The following is an 18,242-nucleotide window of genomic DNA, read 5'->3' as shown; positions in this document are numbered from 1 at the left end:
CCTGGCACTGGCCACTGTCAGAGGACAGGATACTGGGCTAGATGGACCTTTGGTCTGACCCAGTATGGCCGTTCTTATGTTATGTTCTTAAATTCACCATCTTATAGTGTCTAGTTCACTATGTAACCCCTATTTCTATTTCTTATTTCAGGGTGTTCAGCCAAAGACACTTAGTACTGTAATTAGAGCTGCTGTTTCTAGTTGCTCTGAGTTGATACGGAAACATTCCCAGACAAGGTGGCAGAGCCTTGAGTAACTGCAAAGTAGTAGTTGCTATTTCAGCACACTAGAGGGAGTGCTGGAAGTTGTTAACCACGCTCAGTAGCTGTTCTGAAGCGCCTGTGGAAAACTTCATTGGGAGCAGACATTCCTGCATGTGCACACATACCCCCTTAGTTAGAAGCTGGAAGCTCCTTGCCAATCCGTACTGAGTTCTGTCAGGGGTACAAAACTGTCAGCCCTTTTGAGCATCAGTCAGATCAAGCTCAGCCCTGCAGGGGAAGATTGAGCTGCCAGGGGTAACCCAGACTGATCTGTGGATTGGTTGGATCTCAATGCAGTTTCCTGTAATTGTACAGGTTAATTGGATATGATTGGTCTGCAGCAGTTATATGTTAAGATAACAGTACAGTCCTTAGTCCCAAGGGGGGAAATAAGTATTTTTTTACAAAACAGTGCGTTATAGTTAAAGGGCTAGGGAAGTTTGCTACTTGCCTAAAAGGCTGGTGCCTTCCTCTTGTTATTCTAAGACACAAACTTAGAATTAAGTAAGTAGGGCAGTTGTATTTGTGTGAATATATATATTGTTGAGACACAAGACATGGTCCTGCCTTGACTGGTACAGCACCTGCCCTGCCCAGCCCAGCCCAGCTGGGAAAAGATAGAGCTGTCCAGGATAACTCAGACTGAAATCTGGGGGGTTGGATGTCAATGCAGTTATCTGTAATTTTACAGAAGTCAGAGAGGTTTAGACTGGGAAACACCCTGAAGGAGGAATCGCAGACTGGAGGTCAAATGTCTTCAAGAGGTAAACTACTACATCACTGAACCAGAGACAACGTGTGAGCCTAACAGCTGCATTAATTGTCAAGTTTTCTTTCTTTCTTATTTGAAGTTGTGTACATGCTCAATAGTGTGGATGCTGAAACGACTGGTTATGTGGTACAACTAAATGTTTTATCTACTTGTCAATATAATACCCAGGGTGAGCCTACATGAAAGCAGCAGATCTTCCATTGTCAGAAGTCCCAATCCCTGTATTTATTTTGTAAGGCATTATATATATTTATTGCGGTTTAGATCCTGTGTTATAATCTTCATGTAAAGGAAAGTAACAAATATCTAGTTAGTGATGTGGGTGCACTGTAACTGCTGCACTGTAATGGTGCATCTTTGGAGTGTTATTCATGAAAAAGAATTTGAAATTATTGTGTGTGCACGTAACTGTCTTGTGGCAAAGACTGGTCTGTGGTTCCTGAGAAAGAAAGTGAATTCTATTATAATTTCCATTTTTAGTATTGAAAAGGTTCCCACAGAAATCCATCTGTAGTCTCTTGCATGGTCTGTGCAAACACCTTAAATCAGAGAGAGGAACACCGTAGCACAGAATTGCTAAGTAGATTGATTTACCTCCCCTCTATCTAGATTACATCTATTCATTATATTTTCCACTTGTTACATACACCAAGTCTCCATGGATGGCTAATGAGTTTCCATCTTCCAGCCACACCACATACTCAGCTGCTACAAAAATAAATGCAATATACTACCTGTGTATCCAGGCCAGCCACATGAGCCTCTCACTTTGTGGTCACCTTTGGCCTTTTCTGGAGGTTACCGGAGCCTGGGGCCTGTTCTGGGGCTGCACCTGCCTTCCTTGTGTGATCTGATTGGCTGTGTGTTTTGTTTTCTGCAGATCAGATCTGCCTGTTCCCACTTTTCTACACAGCCCAAACTCTCTTCATTAGTCTCATTTGCTCATAGCTGAGGCCTAGCCAAGTATGACTGACAAAATGACCTAAGCTGAATTGCAGCCAACTGGGTACTGACTGAAGAGCAGCAAAGGGACCATGTTCTGAGGTGAATTAGAAGGAATGGGCTTTACCCAGAATCCCCTGCACAGCCACCCCACTCAGGGAGGAGCTGATGGATCAGTCCTGAATAGCCACTCTGTCTATGTAGGCATTTATTGGCACCGCACGCCACGGTGGCTGAGCATTGCAACATATAAACAGTCCAAAGTTTGTGTCCTCGCCTAGTGGCAGCTGCATGTGGCGTGGTTGGTTTTTTAAGATGGGAATGACTGGGTCTTATATTTCAACCTAAAGGTGGTAAGCGCTGTTTCCCTTATAGCCTTGTGTGACAGGGAGCGTCATGGCTGTCACAGGGTGCTCTGCTCACTGCTAAAGCACCTACTCCTGGCCACATCTGAGGATTAGCTCTGCAAGGCCAACCACCCTTCTTGCAGTCACACTCTGTCACTCTCAGCCTCTCTCTCTCTTTTCCAGGACTCGGCTGCTCCTGCTTTGTGGCTTGGTCACTGTGGGTTTCCCCTTCCAGGGAAGCACCATACATCCCAGTCTCTCCAGGCCTGCTGTCCCAGGCAGTCTTCTCTTTTACTGCCCCTTAACAGTGCCACTTCCCCAGTGACTGGTAGGGGGACCCAGGCCTGCCCTCTACACTGGTTCCAGCCCAGGGAGCCTACAACAAGAAATCAAGGTCCACACAGTCCTAAACCTTATTGCTGTATCCCTGGGCTTCTTCCTACCTTCCCTTTTCTCACCCTGAGAATAACTGCAGCCCTCTTCTACTCTTAGCTACTGGGCTTTATACAGACCCCTCCTGGTCCTGCCCTGCTGAGCCTCCTCTCTAATTAGTCCTTGTTCCCTGACGCCTCCAGGTGCAGCCTAGGCAGTTAATTGGCCCACCTGGCCACTTTAACCCCTTCAGGCCTTGTGTGGGGTGGATGCCCTATCACAATGGCAATTTGCCAAAGAAGGCCCAGTCCCTGCAGCTGTGTCACCTTTAGCATAGTTAACTCTAGAAACCTTGAAGAATGCAATGGGCAGAATAGGAGAGGGTCACAGCAAGGGAGGTGACCTCTCAGATAACTGGGGTCTTGTACTGGCCAGGGATTCAGTGCAGCTTGTAGAGAACTGGAGTGATGTGTTGTCAGTGTCCCTTGCTGGATGGAACACAGGCTGCTGCACATTGTAACATCTGGAACTTCTTGGTAGTCTGCCCCTTCAGTCCACGGTATTGTGTGTTGCAATAGCTAAACCTGGAAGTGAGAATCAGATAGATCACTGGGCCTAGATCTGCATCAGACTGGAAGAGGGGCAGCTTCCTGCCAGGTGAAGGTGGTACAAGTCGAAGGCACTTTTGGTTACTGAGGCCAGGATGTCAAAGCACCATGAGGAAGCTAGGAGGAACCTGAGACTGAACCATCTTAACGCCTGCAGGGAACTCTGCTGATGGGAAAGCTATGGTTGTTACAGTAGACCTGCCAGCCTCTCCATTCCCTGTCCAATAACATGTAAACTTCAGGCCCTTCAAGAGGGGATGGGAAGCCGGTAGGGACCCTGCAGATTCACTACAGTAACCTAGGCAGGCATGTAAGCTCAGCTGAGGGACTCAGTTCCATAGGCCAGAACATGATCCTCTAGGAGTCGGGAAAAAGTCTTCTCAACCCCCTTGATGCAGCGCAATGGGCAAGTGTCTTATGGGAAGAGAAGGGGTTGCATTCCTCTGAAACATCAAGTGTTGGCTATGGCCAGAGGCAAGTTAATGGATAAGATGGAGCATGTCTGCTCTGCTATCGCAGATCCTGCGCAGAAGGCAATGCACTGGGGGTTGAGTGTTGGGAGTGGGAGGGAGGTGGAAAGGGGATAGTGGAGAGAATGACTCTGCTCGGTCACTTTAATTTTATATTGCATCCTCTCCCACATGCATTTGTAGCTTTTCACTTTGTCAGCCTCTCAGGGAAAGGAGCTTGTCTGTAAAATACGAGGCACACTTTGGTGCTAGATAAGTGATTGATCTAGGAGCAATATTTCCGGGAGGTCCCTAACAGAAAGATTGAGGAGAGGGAAGGGCAAGCCAGGGAGAAAGTCTGGGTGAGGAGGTAGGGGGCTATGGCCAATACGAAATACCAAGGAGGATGCAGGGTGATATAGAGAAATTACATGCATGAACTAGAGAAGCAGCTAGTCACAGGGTGACAGTGGCTCGTTCAGAGGGAGCAGGGCCAGTGTATCTGTGCCTTATGAACACACTCTGATTTGACCAATTAAAAGGGCTTTAAAGAGGGCAGCTGGGCCTACAGCAGGGAGGAAAGAGACCCAGGGAGAGGAAGCCTGGGTGAATTGGGCCTAAGGGGCAGAGAGTGCAGATATGGGGAGACAGGCCAGAAGCAGGAATAGGGTTGCCAACTTTCTAATCACACAAAACCGAACACCCCTGCCCTGCCTCTTCTCTGAGGCCCCACCTGCCGCTCACTCCATCCCCACTCCCTCCATTGCTCACTCTTCCCCACCCTCACTAACATTCACCAGGCTGGGGCAGGGGTATGGGAGGGGGTGAGGACTCTGGCTAGGGGTGCAGGCTCTAGGGTGGGGGTGCAGGAGGTGGCTGCGGCAGGGGGTTGGGGTACAGGGGGCTGAAGGCTCTGGCTGGGGGTGGGGCCAGGGATGAGTGGTTTAGAGTGCGGATGGGGGCTCCAGGCTGGGCCAGGGATTTGGGGCGCCAGGGGCATGCGGTGTCTCGGTGGCGCTTACCACGGGTCCGAGGAAGCGGCCATTAGGTCCCTGTGGCCTCTAGGCAGAGGCGTGGCCAGGTGGCTCTGCATGACTTTCCTGCCTGCAGGCACCATCCCCCACAGCTCCCACTGGTCATGGTTCCCGGCCAATGGAAGCTGCAGAACTGGTACTCGGAGTGGGGGCAGTGCACAGAGCCTCCCAGTCCCTGGCCGACCCAATACCTAGGGGCCGCAGGGACCTGGCAGCTGCTTCCAGGAGCAGCACGGAGCCAGGGCAGATAGGGAGCCTGCCTTAGCCCCAGGCCCCTGCTGTGTTGCTGACCAGACTTTTAACAGGCTGGTCAGCAGTGCCAACAGGAGCTGCCAGAGTCCCTTTTTGACCAGGCATTCCAGTCGAAAACCGGATGTCTGGCAACCCTAAGCAGGAAGTTCCCTGGAGTGACTGGCAGAAGTCACTGGGGGGGGGAGGCAGCAGGGAGAGGGAACCTGCTGGGAGAGACCCAATGGAAGAAAGACCCAGTGAGCAGAAGAGTCCCAGTGAGTCACAGCAGACTGGTTCAATCAGGAGAAGGGCAGCTGAGGAGAGCTACCAGGAACTGGAGAAATCCTGCAAGGAAACAGAAGCTGGTTCTCGGGGGGGAGACTGGTGGCAGGAGAGCAGCCAGAGGGCTTTACTGTGTGACTTCCCCAAGCCAGGGTCAGGGAGCTGATGGCAGGAGGAGTAGTAGGGGGAGATACTAGCTGGGTCTAAGCCACAGAGCTGGAGCCAAAGGCCCTGGTGAGGGCTGAAGGCAGGGGAGCAGCGGATGGGTTTACCCACTGATGTCTCCATACAGGAGAGCTGGACCCAAGGGAATATGAGAGGACCACATGGGGTGAAGGATGCTCCCTGGTAAAGATGACCTCCTAGCAGAAAGTCTGTGCAGGTTCCTGCTGGGAAGAAGTGTTGCACTCCAGCTGCAAGGGCTGGGGTGACTGTCCTGGCAGAAGGATGGAAGAGGACCAGCAAGGAGTCTAGATGTGGCAGGAAACACCAGATAATGGTAAGGATGCACTCCCAGCAGAGAGGCTGGTGTGGGATTTTTGTTATGGGTTCACTTGCACTATATTTTGTAACAAACGCTCCTAGGAGGGGTGTTGTTGAAGCAAGAGAGGCTGACCTAGAGCCCTAGGGTTACCTAAGAGGGGAAACTGAGACAGATGTGCCTATCATGCGGCGGCCTGCTGCTGGAGGGTGCTCCCTGGCAGGACTGACTTCTTGCACAGCCACATTCATTCAAAGCTTTCCCCCTTTAATGATTGAGTTTAAGTCAGCCTTGTTTCCCCTCTGCCCACTTCAGCTCTCCAGAATGGAGGGTGAATGGATGCTAGGAACCAGGGTAGCCCTAATAGTGCATCTGCACTGAACTCCTAGCAATTTTCTCCTCATGGATCTGGCATAGACTAAGGGCAGATATTTTCCCCACTGTTATCTATGGCTGCTTGGAGCAGGGACAATGTGTTGGGTTTGGGCCCCGTTTCTCAATGGTGCGCTGTGAAGGACACTTGTATTGGAGTCTCTGACCCAAACACATGTGGACAGAGTTACTAGCCTTGTTGTTAGAGTGATTTTTATACCAGTAAGACCTGAGCTGGGGGACCCACCTGCCCACTGGAAATAGGGGAGTCATGGTTTGACCTTTATCCCTTCACCCTCCACAGCAGCATGTACAGAGGCTGGAGAGGGGCTTGAGCTCATCCTATGGCTGGCAGGGACGAAAGGTAGAATGGTAGAAAGGCATGCTAACGACCCTGGAACAGGCTCAGAGAAGTCTCACATCACCTTCTTCCATGTGCACATGATGCCTGCCCACTTCACCTCCCCAAAGATGGTCACCTATGCTTCTGTGCACCTCACAGCCCGGGGACAGGAGTGGAGAAACTCAGAGGAGGGCTCAGAATGAGATGGCCTCTGTAACTCACACCTGCTTGCCTTGGGTAAGTTACACCCCACGTGTATGTGAGCCTGAGTTACACCACCTTATATCTAGGCATTTGCCTCCTGCTCATCCAAGGAGTAAGCCACTTTTGGGCTTATGCCACCACTACTAATGCATACACCCATTATCATGGTGCAGGAACTAGCCCCCCTCAGCCAGTATCCGCCAGCCAGAACTGTATGGGGGAAAGCTGGTGCAAAGGGCTGACCAGAGTCGGTCCCCAGCCCAGTGACACCAGGACACAATCCAGACAAAGCAAAGGAGGCGGGGGAATAAGTCAAAGTAACATTTACTGCGAGATACAGGACTGCATATTACGAAGAACGTACATGGATGGAGATGGTAGTGGAGCCATTGTGGAGGGCTGTATGGGCCCCTTTCCCAGCATGCCGAGGGAAAAGGAGCCAGACGCTACCTAACAAGTAACACAATGAGATAACTGTGGCATATGCATTTGTAACAAACGGACCATTATAACATACATTTCTATGGGATCACATCTAGTGATTATATAAATCCATATAGAGACAGCTGTATAAAAACTTTGTAAAAAATATAAAAAAGTGTAAAAATGTGCATTCAAAAGCACGGCCAACAGGGACAGCTGGGCTGTAAACATTATACTGAGTGTGCTTGTGGGGCGCCTGCGCCACAGTGCCATGGACAGGCCCAGCCGCAAGGCAGGGCTTGTGTCAAGTGTTTGCAATTCTTTGTTTCGGATTCCATTCCGGAGTGTGCGCAAGGAGCAGTGGCAGGATCCAGAGGGACGGAGATAGGACAGACCTGGGAGATACAGCCAGCATGTCTCTGCCTGCCATCCATCTCCCACACATGTTCATTTCTCCTGGATCAAGCCTTCACTCCCAGCCAGGTGCATACCAGTAGGTGTGGGAAGAGAGGAAGTTGCAGCTTCCCCTCCCCATATCTCAATGTGATCCAGCTTCAGGACGCCCTGCAGCAGGCTGCTTGCTTGATCCCTGGGGCTGGTGAGCTGGCTGAAGGGCCACGAAGAGGTATTGCAAGTGGTTGCCCTCACCACAGCTGCTAGACCCATCCCAGGTTCAGCCTCAGAGTGGGGTGAATGGCAGGTTCTTGATCTTCTCCTTTCCCTTATTTGGTTGGCCTGTAATCCCCAAGAAAGCCCACTGGATTCTGGCTGGACAAGGCCTTGGTGCACAGTTCTTCATACAGTACATAGGCGACATTTTTGGAGACCCCAATTTGTTGTCTCCTCCTTGTCCTGGCCAGTGCTACCTTCACTTTTTCTCTAGTTGTTCAAGCAGTGGGTTGGCTTCACTCTCCGGTGTCTTGATGCTGTCTGTCCGCACAATGCAAGTGGGACGGTGTCTGTTTAGCATTAGAATCAGCTGCTGCCTCTCCTGCTTCAGCTCCTCTATCTGGGCTTTCAGCTCAGCATTCATGAGCTCCAGACGCTCTGACTCCTGGCAGGGCCAAAAACACAGACACAGCTTTAATCTGTCTGCTCATAGGTGTGGGGAAAGAACAACTTGCTCTACGGTACCCAGTGCCCAGCATTGAATCTCCCTCTCCTGCATGCACAATACACAGAGAGAAACTGCCCTCGACCAATCGAAGGTCTGTTTGCAAACTACCCCTGCTTGATATTGCTCAGCAGCCCAGTGTGAAACTGATGGCCATGCAGCACAGGGAGCCACATGAAAGTCTTCTGACCAGATTTTATTCCTATTGGTGAGTAGAATCTAGTGCTGGGATCAAATAGGACTTTCCCTCCTGGCCATCCCCTGAGACCCAGAGCAAGACTGTTCCCTACCACACATTTACTAAATGTTTTGTCCTGGTTAGTGTCCAATGAGCGAAGCGAAGTGGACTGGTGTTTCCAGTAGGATGAAGATTAATCGGCACTGTTCACATGTCCAAGGTGCACACACCTTTATTGGGTATACACACCCGTCTTGGGGGAATGGCTTAAATCTACAACAATGCTTTTGAGATAGTTAACAGGTGTAAATCATATCAGGTCTTAGTTTGTGCAGCTGAGTTACTCAGAAGTCGTGTCCCCATCAGTCACTACAGAAAACTCTGGCCTTAGAGATAGTTAAAAATAACTTTTTTGAGGAGACTTAATCCTCCCTGTCTCATTTTTACATGCTGAGATGGGTGTTTTCTGTAAGCAGCAGAGCTTGTACTGCTTTCTTAAATTTTGGTCTAAGAATTGTACTCTTCCAGATTATAGATTGCTCTGTCTTTGCCTTCAGGAGATGGAGGAACAACCTGTGTACTCCTTATTTCCCTGCTGTGATACCCTCCAACTGAGTATAGCTAAATTGAGTTTTTTTACTACTTGCTTATTGTCAGTACCTTTCAATCAACTACTCAAACAGCGTGATAGATATTCCTCAACAAGAAGATCTGGCTATGATTCATGATTCTATATTGGCCCTTTGATTTTTCTACTCTGAAGACGGCCCATGGTTTTGAACCATATTTGAAAGTGTTGTGAAATCTGCATTTACGTAAGGTATATACTCGGCGAAGATTCCAAACCACAGAAACTGCTGACCTGAAAGATAGACATAGAAAAGTTCCTTCACATCTTCAGATTTGCCCTTGTAAATCTAGAGTGTTGGAAGATCTACCTCATTTTCTTTTGGCCTGTAGAATATCCCAGCTTCTGAGAACACGCTGGGATATACCTTTTTTGCATTAAAAAATAATTCTTTATCACGACCTCAAAGGACAATGGTTTTTGGTATTTTCTCAATCCCCAGTAGTAATTAAATCAGTGTCAATTTTTGCCCTTTTATCACTATGCCGAAGAAGAGAGTTCTGAATGACATCTGAATGTATTATATGGATGTTGCTGTTTTAGATTGTGTATGTTTTTCTCGTGTTCACAAAAGACACGTCCTATGCAATCTAATAAAACTGAACTGAATACTACAGAAAAGATGTTTTGCGCTAGAAGTATTTTTCTGCCCTGAAGAAAAGAGGAACCAGTACCTAAGGGAGACTCAGCTTCTCAGGGAGAAGAGAAGCAACCAGGATTTCTGATCTTTTTATGGTTCAGACTTTACCGGCTTGTCTTATTGAGAGAATTTGCTTTAAAAAGATCCTAGTGTTCCGTGCAAGGAGCCCCACGTCCAAGAGGTGCCCCTCACTGCACATGACTGTGTGGGAATGTGGGGTGCATCCCTGCTGAGGGGGCAGGAGTGCAATAGCGTGTGTGTGAGATCTTTGGGGTGGCACCAGGCACTGTAGGAGGAAGAGTACACGTGTGTACTGTACGGGAATCATCTGGGAGAGAGTTTCATGGGCCTTTAGTGTACACACTAGGAATCTCCAGGCTTTGGGAGAAGTGGCCAGACCGTGGGCATTCCACTACCACATGTCAGGGGCTGACAAGTCTCTAGAGTCTATCCTGGTGCTCACCATGCATCTTCTTGGCACCTGTTTGTGTTGCACTGTTTGGGCTTGTGGCCCCTTGTGGTTATTTGGGTGAGATGTGCACTATGTGAAGGGCTGCACACAGTGCTAGGACACAGAATTCAGCTCACACACCAGAGCTAAGTGCGTCAGATGCCTTCCTGCCCCAGCACACCCCATACTAGAGGAGTGGGTTTAGCTAGCTACCTGCTCTAGCTGGTAACAGACACATGAGGCCATGGTCCATTTACCCTGCAGGACCAGCTGGGAAAAAATGGGAGAGTGGCCCTATGTCCTCCCATACAACTACCAAATGAGAGACTATATCTGCCAGGCATCAGGCCTCAGGATCTGTGGGCAGCTGCTGGGCTCCCAGATGCAGGGAGAGGTGGTGACTGGAAGAGGGAACTCTTTGAACCTTGCAGTTGGGCGAGAAATGAGAGTCAGCAGAATGAACAGCCCCTGCTGGTTGACTGCTGAAGAGCCTTTAATAGCCTTGGGAGTGGGCGTACATTTCACCTTTTCCTCTCCAGGTGGGGAGGACTGAGGGGTGCATACTGCAGTGAAGCATAGCTGGAGAAGGAGGCTGTACCAAGCCTGCTGGGGAAAGGGAATGGGGTACTCACCCGCTGCAGGAACTCTGTCCTTTCCTTCTTCTTGTTGCGACATCGAGCTGCTGCTACTTTGTTTTTCTCACGGCGTCTTTTCCTCCTCTCCTCTTCCTCGTCCAGCTGGAACAGGACACAGGCCCCGCGTTAGAACAGCCAGACAAGTAACTGGGGAGTGATGCAGCTGGCAATAGCCCCCTCACCAGGTCTCACTGGCAGAAGTGGCTGTGCAAGCCTCCCCCCACAGCTCAGCTGATGCTCCTCAGTCCTGACCTGCAGCATCCCTGGCTATTTTGGTCTGTCCTCCCCTCCCCCTCCTGGCCCACTGCTACCAGTGCACCTCAGTCCTGCCCTGCAACTCTACCTGCTAGTCTTGTTCTGGGCTCTTTGGAGCAGAGACTGCTGATCACTTCCATTTGTGACCAATTACTCCGTTTCTGTAATGTGGACTCTAGAATGAGGCAAACTAATTTCACCAGAGAACTGTGTAATCCATGTAAGAAACCGCTGTGAAGGGTCTTGTGCAACAGCCGAGATTCCCCTGCCCCAACACAGATGTGTGGGAGTATAAGCAGAGAGCCTGTAAAGATACTCATAGTGGTCTCATGTGTCAGGAGCAACACTGACCCTCCCAGGGCTGAAAGCAAGAACAGCCCCACAGAGAGGGGCCTCTCCTCATGCTACAAAGTTCCCCTGCTACACTAAGCCAGCCATACTGCAGAGCTGAGCTCTGTGCATTAGTCCAGTGCAGCCCTGGTGCAATGTTGTGGCCCTGTGTGTGTGTGTGTGTGTGTGTGTGTGTGTGTTGGGGGGGCAATAGGAGAGACTTCTACTCTCTTCCCTATATTAGGTTGACTAACCCTGGGCTGATACTGTAACAGGCAGATACAGGATTGCAAGGAAAGTATTTTCTTTAATGGCTATTCAAAGCACATGGGTGGCTTGATCAGATCAGACTGCTTCTAAGCAGGGATCTCAGTGCAAGAGACAGTTCAGTCTACAGCTGTAGATGTGTGAAGTCTACACTGACAGCTGGTAAGGGCTGGGGGCAGCTGAAGGGAGTGGTGTCATTCCAGGAGCATCAAACTAGCCAGGCCCAAGAGCCATGAAGACCTGAACGAGCCATTCCCTGATTGGTTCCATTCATTTCCTGCTCATGCAACATGTTCAGCATTCTGGGCTCAGAGTCCTCAGGCCTGTTTCCTTGAACTGTAGTGAGTAATGAAAGGCCCTAGTGCAGAGTATGGTGTACAGGGAGGGTGCAGCAAGATACCTAGATACCATTGTAGCATTGAGCAAAGACAGAGGTTTCTGCATTTTACTTCATGACTCCATTGTTCTATGCTAATGGACTCAAATTTGCTGTGTTAACCCTACATCACACAGTCAGAAAGCCACTATCAAAGTATCAGGGGCATTACTTCAAAAACCTAGGGCAGTAACCCATCAAAAAACCCACCCTAAGCCCTTTGTTATGGTACAGTTCAGTTCATAAATATTCATCTATTACTTAAGGATGCTGACCCAAATCCTCAAAGGTATTTAGCTGCCTACCTCCCATTGAAATCAATGGAAGCAGGTGCCTAAATACCTTTGGAGGAAGTGGGCCTTTTACCCTTAAGCAAACATTGTAATTTTCTCAAAAGATACAAGAGTTATAACGCCTGGAAATTCAACATTCAGGTTACACTTAAAAATATATATATCAGGGAATCTGGAACTGCAAGAGAAAGTCACCCAAACAGCCTTAACTCTGCCTCTGTGTCAATGCCTGCAGCACAACTGTCAAGGTTCCTTCCCCACTCTGAACTCTAGGGTACAGATGTGGGGACCTGCATGAAAACCTCCTAAGCTTACTTTTACCAGCTTAGGTTAAAACTTCCCCAAGGTACAAAATTATTTTACCCTTGGATTTCTACTGCCACCACCAAACTCTAACTGGGTTTACTGGGAAACATAGTTTGGACACGTCTTTCCCCCCAAAATCCTCCCAACCCTTGCACCCCACTTCCTGGGGAAGGTTTGATAAAAATCCTCACCAATTTGCATAGGTGACCACAGACCCAAACCCTTGGATCTTAGAACAATGAAAAAGCATTCAGTTTTCTTACAAGAAGACTTTTAATAGAAGTAAAGGAATCACCTCTGTAAAATCAGGATGGTAGATACCTTACAGGGTAATTAGATTCAAAACATAGAGAATCCCTCTAGGCAAAACCTTAAGTTACAAAAAAGACACACAGACAGGAATATTCATTCTATTCAGCACAGCTATTTTCTCAGCCATTTAAAGAAATCATAACCTAACACATACCTAGCTAGATTACTTACTAAGTTCTAAGACTCCATTCCTGTTCTGTCCCCGGCCAAAGCATCATACAGACAGACACAGACCCTTTGTTTTTCTCCCTCCTCCCAGCTTTTGAAAGTATCTTGTCTCCTCATTGGTCATTTTGGTCAGGTGCCACCGAGGTTACCTTTAGCTTCTTAACCCTTTACAGGTAAGAGGATTTTTCCTCTGGCCAGGAGGGATTTTAAAGGGGTTTACCCTTCCCTTTATATTTATGACAACAACGAAAACCAGGAACCAGTCTTACGATCCGTCTACACTCCAGCTGGAGGGGTGAATGCAGCACATGTAAAAATACGCAAGCTATGCTTTAATCTACCTAGCTTGGGTACCAATAGCAGTGAAGCCGCTGCACCAGGGACTAGCTGCCCAAGTAAGTACCCACGTTCCTTGGCAGGCTTGTACAGCCCAAGCTGAAGCCCATGCTGCCATGGCTTTACTGCTGTTGGTACCTGAGCTAGGTAGATCAAACCTAGCTCAGGTATGTCTACACGTGCTGCAATCATCCCCATGACTGCAGAGTAGACATGCCCTTAGCCACATATACTCCCCATCTCCATCACATCAGGGACTCTGAGAAGTTATCGAACTAAACTGCCTCTCATTTACTGCATGACTTGACCACGCACTTCTGTTTAAATGCTGCAATGGCACGTCTTGTCATCACTTCAGCAAACTACTCCTGCCTTCTCTATGGCCAACTGCAGCCATTGACAAGACAGATTTGTACATCTGTAAGTCAAAATGGACCACACTAAGGACAATTCCCGCCAAGTACAGGGTGTTTTAAACGTTGTTGTTCTATGAAGCTCAGCAGTGACATGTAGCTACTGTGCCTAAGGTTAGGAACCTCTTATGAGCTAGAGGGAACGTTTGGTAGTTTTATCCACCAGCAGTGCAATGTTGGGTTAACCAACTGAGTACCACAGACATATCTATGAAACCAAACCCACATGCTCCAAGGCTCCTGGTCTCCTACCTAGGGAAACTGTACAAGTTGCCAACTTTATAAACTCCACACCCCTTTAACCAAAATGTCTCCACGTGACACACAAGTGAGACGGGATGGACACAGGGATGGGTCAGAGTTAAGGTGACTGGATGACATTCATTGGGCATCTCTAATGTTTGGGTTTTAAGGGTAACCAAGACATTGACTTCCCAACATTTGAGACAGTTACAGAGTTCTCTTCAAGGTCCTCCACCCCCAAAATAGCTAATACACTTACATTCCTACTTCCAGTTTAGGGAAGTATTTTGTCTAGGAATAAAAATATTGAACAAGGCCAGTTTCAATAATAGGATTTTCCATTAAAATATCCACAGAGGAGCCAACTCTCCCCTGTTCTGCATGTCATTCACCCCTGTGCAAAGAGGGCATCAAATCAGACTGAGAAATGTTTTACACTCGCTTTGCAGAAGTGCAAGTGACAGTGTAAGGTGTCAGGCCAGGGGAGAACAGCCCAGAAATAGATTTAAATCTCACAGTACACTTTAATGTAATTAAGGTTGCCAAGTCTTTCTATACACAGTTAAAATCTTGTGTTTCTAACATTTGCAAGGTGGTGAATGGAAAGAGGCTTTTGACCTCTCACTTTGCCAATAGTTCCAGTAGCCTAAAGATTCTTCCTTTTGGATTCTTGAAAGAGTAAGAATTTCAGAGTTAAGGGCAAAAGCAACTCTTAACAAATCTGTGCAAAAATTAAGCAGCGTTTTGGAGGTCAGTGTAATCACCATTCCACTCTCATTAGCATAGCTTCCACCAGCTACTGATTTGTCTCTGAGTTAGTCTTTGAGCCAAGAGGAGCTATTAAAAGCAGCCTGCTGAGTGCAAGAAAGAGCACAGAGAAGAGGAGACATGTGCTCTCAGCTCCCCACTCATCTCAGCCCACTTGCTTTTTAACATGCAAAAACATTCCCCCATGTTTGCTGCAAAACAGATGGTTAGTTGTGGCTGCAATAGGGAGCAATACCATTGGTGGGACAACACTTGCTGTCCATGATTCTCAGCTGATTGACACATTTTTGTGGTCTGCTTTGGCCAGTTCAGGCACAGAAAAGGGAGTGAATGATCCCTCCCCTGTCCTCATCTCACTGATCAGTCAAACTATCCCATGTATCCTAACAATTCAGATAACATAGTACAGAGAAGGGTCATGTCTCCTAGAAAGGTTACAGAAGCTCTGGGCATGTGGCTTAGCAGGGACAGTAAGAGAGTGGGAATTGGGACTCCTGGGGTCTCGTTGTGATTTCTTCAGATACTGTGGCCCCAGGCAAGTCACTTTCCCTCTTTCTGCCTGTTATAGGGTGACACTAGCCCTTTTAAGAGGGGAAAAAGTGCACCTATGTCTAGTCAGCTGACTCAAATTGGACTTAAAAGGTGGCACCAGGGCCCTAGAAGGGAGAGAGGTCTGAGTGCACTGACTGAGAAGGGCAGGTGGGACTCCTGAAGAGGAAAAGGAGATCCAGAGAGCAGCAACAGGAGAGGAGAGGAGAGCAAAGCAAAGTTAGTACAGAGAGCCACTGGCAAGAGCAAGAGGTTGATTGTGAGGACTGGCCAGAGCTGGGGAACCCCAGCTGAGTTAGAGAACAGCACTTGCAGAGGCCTCTGTGAAGAAGGAGGAAGAACTACCCTGGTTAGGAGAAGCTGAGCCCAAAACAAGGGAGAGGTTGATCCCAGTGCAGGGGTAGCTATGTGGAATGCCACCAGCAGTTCTGTCGCCTGACTTGGGACTCCAGGAGAAGGCTTGTGGGATAAATGTGGGTCTTGGAATGCTAAGGTATGAGGCCCCCACTCTCCAGGCCTCCAACAGGGGCCACAGGAGCTGGGTCAGAGCAGTTAATGACTCACGTCATGGTGAGTGATGTGGGAATGGGACTGAAGAGGTGCTGTGAGTAACCCTTGAGGGGTTTGAGAGGAGCTGTTTTTATTATGAGGGATCTGCAGACAGTGGCATTTTACATAACTAAAAGGATTTCAGTGTGCTGCAGACACACTATTCCTTTGCACAGGTGGATTCCAAGGGGACACTGAAGCAGGCCCACTTCTTGTGCCACGGCTTGACACAGGAGGATGCCCCGTGTTTTCCCATTAATAAAATGGGGACACCTACACTGTCCTCCTCGGCCAGGGGTCGAGACTTCATTCATGTTTCTAAAGCTCAGTGAAATCTATACATAGGAGGCTCTAGAGGGGGCACTGGGTTATCATACAGGAAAGAATTTAAAGTAGCTCAAGGGTTAAACCAAACACAGTGGGCGGGGGGGGGGGGGGTGAAGAGGAGAAGAGATTCCCTGTGGGGAGAGGGGCTGAAGGGTTTTATTTCATATTTAAAGGTCCTCCCATTCTCTCTAATTCAGGAAGAGGCTGGAGTTGCCTTCCTCACAGTGCAGACTACGACCAACATGAATTTCCCCACGGACAGCGGCCTCAGGAGAAGGGCTTTGGTCTAGGGAGATCCCTGCTCTGGTTTGGAGGGGAAAATTTCCAGAGCCCAGCAGTGACTGTTTCTAACACCCCCGTGCAGCCAATCCAAGTGCCTTCCCACCTCCATGCTGAGCTTTCCAGACTCCTAGGAAGTACCAACACACCTCAGGTAGGGCTGCTCCTTTGAGTAAGGTTTAGGAAGTAGTCTGTTCATCGCAGTGCCAGGGAAGACCCTGCCCTTCCAGCCAGGCATGCAGATATCTGTACTGTCTGAGCTGCACCTCCCATAGAGCTGAAGGCAGCTGTGGGCTGCATTGTAACAAGTGCGTAGGCTGCTCTTTGGCCACTCCTGGGATATGCAGTTTTGGCTTAGCCAGGCTGCAGCTGCAAAACCTCCACTTTGAACAGCTTCATTTACTATCCTCAGCTTGCTGCCTTTAGGACTAGTGCGGCTGAGGAACATGTTACAGCAGTGCACCTGGGTTCTGACATGTGCCATTTGGATTTCCCCTTGTTTGTTGCATGGTGTTTGCTGACTTACAGCTCTAAGGAAACTCTTTCAGTACTTGCTCTATGTTAGAGCAGAGCAGGGAGGAATGCATCTCCTCTGCCCCCTCCCACCACAGACACGGTGAACAAGACATGCAAAGAGCATCCAAAAGCTGGCTAGAGGACTCTCTGCTGTTGAGTGAGTCACATTAATGGAGTAGTCTCACAGAACCCCACTGGCCCAGGGAGAGGAGTACAGCATGACCCCCATTGTACAGATGAGAAAGCAGAGCCACAAAGAGGTTAAGAGAGGTGCCTAAGGCCATGGAGGGAGCCAGCGGTAGCAGGAACAGCCAGATGACCAGGGATGGGGAAAGCTATGGACTTGCTTTTCCAACTGGACGATGGCACTAGAAGCAGCTGGGGGAAAGGGGAGCAGAAGCCCAGGGGCAGCTAGTTCCTTTCCACAGCAGGTATCATTTGTGTTCAGTGCCTGCCAGCCAGGAGACCCTGGCAAGGACTTACTCTTATCTCCAGCAACAGCAGATTCCAAGGCCAGGGTCCTCCACTGAGATCACCTGGTGAGATCTCCCCTAGGGACTGTCAGATACAGCTGATATATCAGGGCACACAGAGAGACAGGACAGCTGATGGCAAGGCATGAAAGAGAAGGGCCAGGACCTTGAATTTCACTGGCAGAATGTATAGAGTGCTGGGGGGCAAGGGCAACTCATTGTGGTCTGCCCGGCCTCTAAGGAGTGCTGCAGCTTGATGCAGCTAACCATGGGACAAGTTACATTTTGTGCGTGTGTTAGGTTTATGCTGGAGCTCACTGCTGCTCAGCTGATAGAGGAAATAAAGTCTTCAGAACACATCCATGGCACCTCTCAAGAGTTAGCCATAGCACACTGGACAAATTTCAAACTAACTGCAACCTGCATCTCTAAAAGCCTCCTGCAATTTCAGGGAGATCTGCAAGTTTCCTGACTTCCTGGCCTGGCGCACAATATTGCTGTGTAGCTGTTAATCAGCTGCTGTGTTACACTGCACAGGGGGACAATGCTGCAATGGTGAGTGAATTGGTCCTTCTATGTAGTGTATACAATTAATTTGGAATCCTTTAGCAGGAAAAGCCCTCAGAGTAATTGAAAAATCAGGAGTCCAGCCATGAACAGTAATCTATATTTGGGAGGGCAAAGAAGAGAAAAAGCCTCTTTGCTGTGCATAC

At 48.7% G+C, this 18,242-nt stretch overlaps 1 protein-coding gene across 5 annotated transcripts in view; it reads right to left on the bottom strand.

The window, feature by feature from the left end:
• Positions 1–7,008: 7,008 nt before the first annotated feature.
• JDP2 (Jun dimerization protein 2) overlaps positions 7,009–18,242 on the bottom strand; it is a 50,576-nt gene continuing 39,342 nt past the window's right edge. For all 5 annotated transcript variants that reach the window (XM_043549799.1, XM_043549800.1, XM_007065214.4 and 2 more), the window contains 2 exons: positions 10,767–10,871; positions 7,009–8,177 (listed from right to left, as the gene is read on the bottom strand). In XM_043549799.1, the coding sequence (XP_043405734.1) occupies positions 7,992–8,177; positions 10,767–10,871 (291 nt within the window). In that variant the 3' untranslated portion in view covers positions 7,009–7,991. The remainder of the gene's footprint in view (positions 8,178–10,766; positions 10,872–18,242) is intronic.

Source organism: Chelonia mydas, chromosome 6, assembly GCF_015237465.2.
Source record: "Chelonia mydas isolate rCheMyd1 chromosome 6, rCheMyd1.pri.v2, whole genome shotgun sequence".
Lineage (NCBI taxonomy): Eukaryota > Metazoa > Chordata > Testudines > Cheloniidae > Chelonia > Chelonia mydas.
Note: the sequence above shows the minus strand (reverse complement) of the source record. Positions and strands in the feature narration are given on the sequence as shown.